The sequence below is a fragment of the Polypterus senegalus genome, unplaced genomic scaffold (assembly GCF_016835505.1).
Source record: "Polypterus senegalus isolate Bchr_013 unplaced genomic scaffold, ASM1683550v1 scaffold_9154, whole genome shotgun sequence".
NCBI classification, from domain to species: domain Eukaryota; kingdom Metazoa; phylum Chordata; class Cladistia; order Polypteriformes; family Polypteridae; genus Polypterus; species Polypterus senegalus.
The window spans coordinates 4590-8395 of NW_024378161.1; the positions used below are offsets into that span (position 1 = coordinate 4590).

Consider the following 3806-nt stretch of genomic DNA (forward strand, 5'->3'; position numbering starts at 1 on the left):
TTCGCCATTTGTTGAAAATTGTCACATTCTTGGACCACATCACTTCATTTCTCTTGAACATTCCAAACTGTGCAGTGATGAAGGGAACCGCAGCAAAAATCTCATTAGTCATTCTGTCCCCTCACCCCCTTTTCTTAAACGTGTCTTTGCTTAACAGTCATCTCAGTTTGATTGTTTCACTGGTTGTGACAGGAAGGTTGGCGGTGCAAGGCATTTTTTCTCTCATGCCATAGAAACAAAAGCTTTCTGTGATGAGTTAACATTGTTGCTTTTTTTTCATACTAAATAGAGGATTATGTACATGATTTGTGCTTGGACTAATTTGGCTATCCAGCAACTGAGAAAAAATGTGTCCATGACCCAGATTGGATTGGGTCCCATAGTTTAACAAACACTGCTGTAAAGAGTTTATACCTGGCAGAGAGGCACGTTATGAGGTGATGTGTTTTGGGTTCTTTTCTTTGATCTGGTTTCAATAGTCAGAGAGTTGCTCCTGTAGTGAGCCACTTTGGTGTCATTTGTAGGTGCTGCATTGATTGTAACTCATTTCTACACTTAGCAAAATCCCACTGCAGTGCTGTACTTGAAGACATAAGTTTGGAATGGCGGCTGGACCAATGCTCTTTCATTCAGTACCTGATCCAAGCATAGTTTCTCAGGCCACTGCATTTCCTTTTGTGTGTTTCAAGACCTCTCCACTGGAAATTCAGTGAGAAAATTATTTGCCACAGTACAAAAAGCAATATGGCTTGTCTTATGTATGAATTTGACTGTGGCACTGAAGACTTCTCCTATGAGAAAAATCATTTGCCACATTCCAAAGAGATGTATGGCTCCTCTCCTCTGTGCAGTTTTTTGTGAGTCTGAAGACGACTCCTGTCACAGAATTGCTTACCACACTCTTTACAGCAATAGGACTTCTCCCTGGTGTGAATTTTTTGGTGGCTAATTAGTCTGCTCCGTTCAAAAAACCGCTTGCCACACTCAGAACAGCAATATGGTTTCACTCCTGTGTGGATTATTTGGTGACTATGAAATCTACTCCTTTCTATAAACCGCTTGCCACACACAGAACAGCAATACGGCTTTTCTCCTGTGTGGATTATTTTGTGTCTTGTAAGGGTGCTGTTTTGCGAAAACTGCCTGCCACATTCCAGACAGCAATATGGCTTCTCTCCAGTGTGAATTCTTTGGTGGATCAGAGTATGACTCATGCAACTGAATTGTTTGCCACACACTGTACAGAAATACGGCTTCTCTCCAGTGTGAATTCTTTTGTGGGCCTGAAGAAGGCTTGTTCTTGAAAACTTTTTCCCACATATCGAACAGCAATACGGTTTCTCTCCAGTGTGGACCCTTTCATGGATCTGAAGGCGGCATCTTCTTGTAAAATCCTTGCCACATACCGAACAGCAAAATGGCTTCTCTCCAGTGTGAATTCTTTCGTGGATCTGAAGGCAGTTTCTTTTTGAAAACTCTTTGCCACATTCCAAACAGCTATACAGTTTCTCTCCAGTGTGAATTCTTTTGTGGTTCCGAAAATGACTATTGCTACGGAATTTTTTACCACACTCTGTACAGCAATATGGCTTCTCTCCAGTGTGGATTCTTTTGTGTATCTGAAGAACGCTTCTTCTTGAAAACTCTTTGCCACATTCCAAACAGCAATATGGCTTCTCTCCGGTGTGAATTCTGACGTGCATCTGTAGATCATACCTGCGACTGAATTGCTTCCCACATTCAGAACAACAGTGAGGTTTGTCTCCTGTATGAAAATTAAAAGGAAGAACGAAAGCTTATTATCCATCTTACTGATTAAAGAAATGTTGGTTAATATTATGAAATCATTACATATAAGTTGCATGTGGAAAGACACCCACATTAATTAATTATTTTTCCCTTCTGTATTACAACTCACCACATGAGCACAATGACTGGAGCCAAGAGGTTGAAGTAAGTAAACTAAATGGGTCACATCTGAGGAAACCAACAAGAGTGACATCCACATTTGGCTATTACATTACAGAACTGCCTCACCATTTTGTCACCATAGTCTTATATTATTCAAAATTATATGTTGTTCTAATTTTATGGAATTAATTGAGGTAAAAAGTGATAATCTTCAGTTAACTCATTATTGAAGAGAGTTTCTTTGGCAAGATAGGACGCTATGCAGAACAGTGGAGGGACTGCTGGCACATGAAGTGTTGTAAACAGGGAGAGATGGCAGTAACATGCTTGTTAAAATTTACATTGAACCTTTCATTATTTGCACTTCTTTCACTTTCACTCACTGTATGTATAGTTCATGGATGTAACAGAGTACCTTCTGTATTGAATTTGATTTATTTTTGTAGACTTTGCCTCAAAGGAGTTTGCAGCCTCAGGGACAATTGATTTGAATCTTTTTCTGGTTCACTGGACAAAACGTTCTTTTGTCTGCCCGCTCCTGCATGATACCTGAATTGTGATCAATTTTCTTTGCACCGTGGAGATCTAGTAACTGAGAATGTTCTGTTTCCTTAACTAAAATGGATCTACCTCTCTACCTCTCTCTCCCACAGGCACATAGCTCTTTGCAAACACCCAAGTAAGCTCAACTGGAGTAAAGTCAACAGCCAACCAGGAGAAATAACTGGCAGTGAGAAATCAAGATCAGCCAGTGGGTGGTGGAAACTTAAAGCCGACAATCTCTTAAGTGATTCAGCTGAACTTGGAAAGTGCTGAAAGCACCAGTTACTGCAAAAACGGAGAAGATGATATCAGCGCTAAACGTAAGTCCCATCTGTTCTCTGTCTGTTATGGACACGTTTATATGCTGTGTGCCCAGCAGCACGTATAGCTCAGGTTTTCCGGCCAACAGTGTAGACAGCTTCACCTGCCAAAAGTGTTTAGTTAATTTAGACTTGGTCGGGAAAATATGTAAATTGGAGAACTGCACTGATAGAAATTAGGGAAACTGAAAATTGGATCGACTCAGTTTGTTTAGACAATTTGGCTACTTCTGATTCGGCTTAAGTCTCTAGCACCAATTTCAGCCACATGACAAGTGAGTAACAGTAAGACAGGGGTCTTAGTCCCTCGGCACCCAGGTCACCAATTCGGACCCAGAACAGATTCTCAGCACTCTGCAACGTGCCTTTGGATACGGAGAACAAGAATAAGCTCATAATTGGCAATTCCATTGTGCAGAATGCTAGAATTCCAAACTATGTTAAACTAGCAATTAATGTTAAATGCCGCGCAGGGGCCAATATTTCTGACATAGAGGCTGCATTGGATCGTGTCGAATCTTATTGCACTAATGATATTTATTTAAAACAATCTGAGGTATTAAAGAGGAACTTCATCTCTCTAGGCACCAAAGCTAAAAGAAAATGTCAAAATTTAGTTATATCTGGCCCCTCATCAAGATTATGTAAAGGGGATGTCATTTATAGCAGACTGTGTTCCCTTCACTGCTGGCTAGAAACTTGGTGTGCAAATAAAATCATAGCCTTTGTGAACAATTGGGGTAGGCCTGGATTTTTCAAAAGAGATGGTCTACATCCAAAATGAAGGGGAATCTGGCTGACTGATTAGAGCACCATCCAGGCCGCAGTCATGTAATCTTAAATCACAAGCTGTTTATCCCACTTGTTACTATCCTGAAGCTGTTATCCTTAATCCCTGTTGAAGGGCATCCAGTAAATTTAGTCATGATGCAAACCATAAATTACTTTATAACCAAAAAATAAGGTGGATGATTAGACCAAGAGATAAAACCAGACCCTCCACCAGGGGCATCTATAATATATTTTTTTTTT

The 3806-nt window shown here is 40.3% G+C and overlaps 1 protein-coding gene across 1 annotated transcript; it reads right to left on the reverse strand.

The window, feature by feature from the left end:
• Nucleotides 1–803: 803 nt before the first annotated feature.
• On the reverse strand, nt 804–1214 carry LOC120519556 (gastrula zinc finger protein XlCGF7.1-like). The gene has a single exon (XM_039742509.1). It carries the CDS (start codon nt 1212–1214, stop codon nt 804–806), a length of 411 nt encoding a protein of 136 aa, XP_039598443.1.
• Nucleotides 1215–3806: the final 2592 nt, after the last annotated feature.

Excerpts from the sequence above, each read along its gene's own strand:
- LOC120519556 (XM_039742509.1), bottom strand. The coding sequence starts at position 1,214 with ATGAGTCATACTCTGATCCACCAAAGAATTCACACTGGAGAGAAGCCA.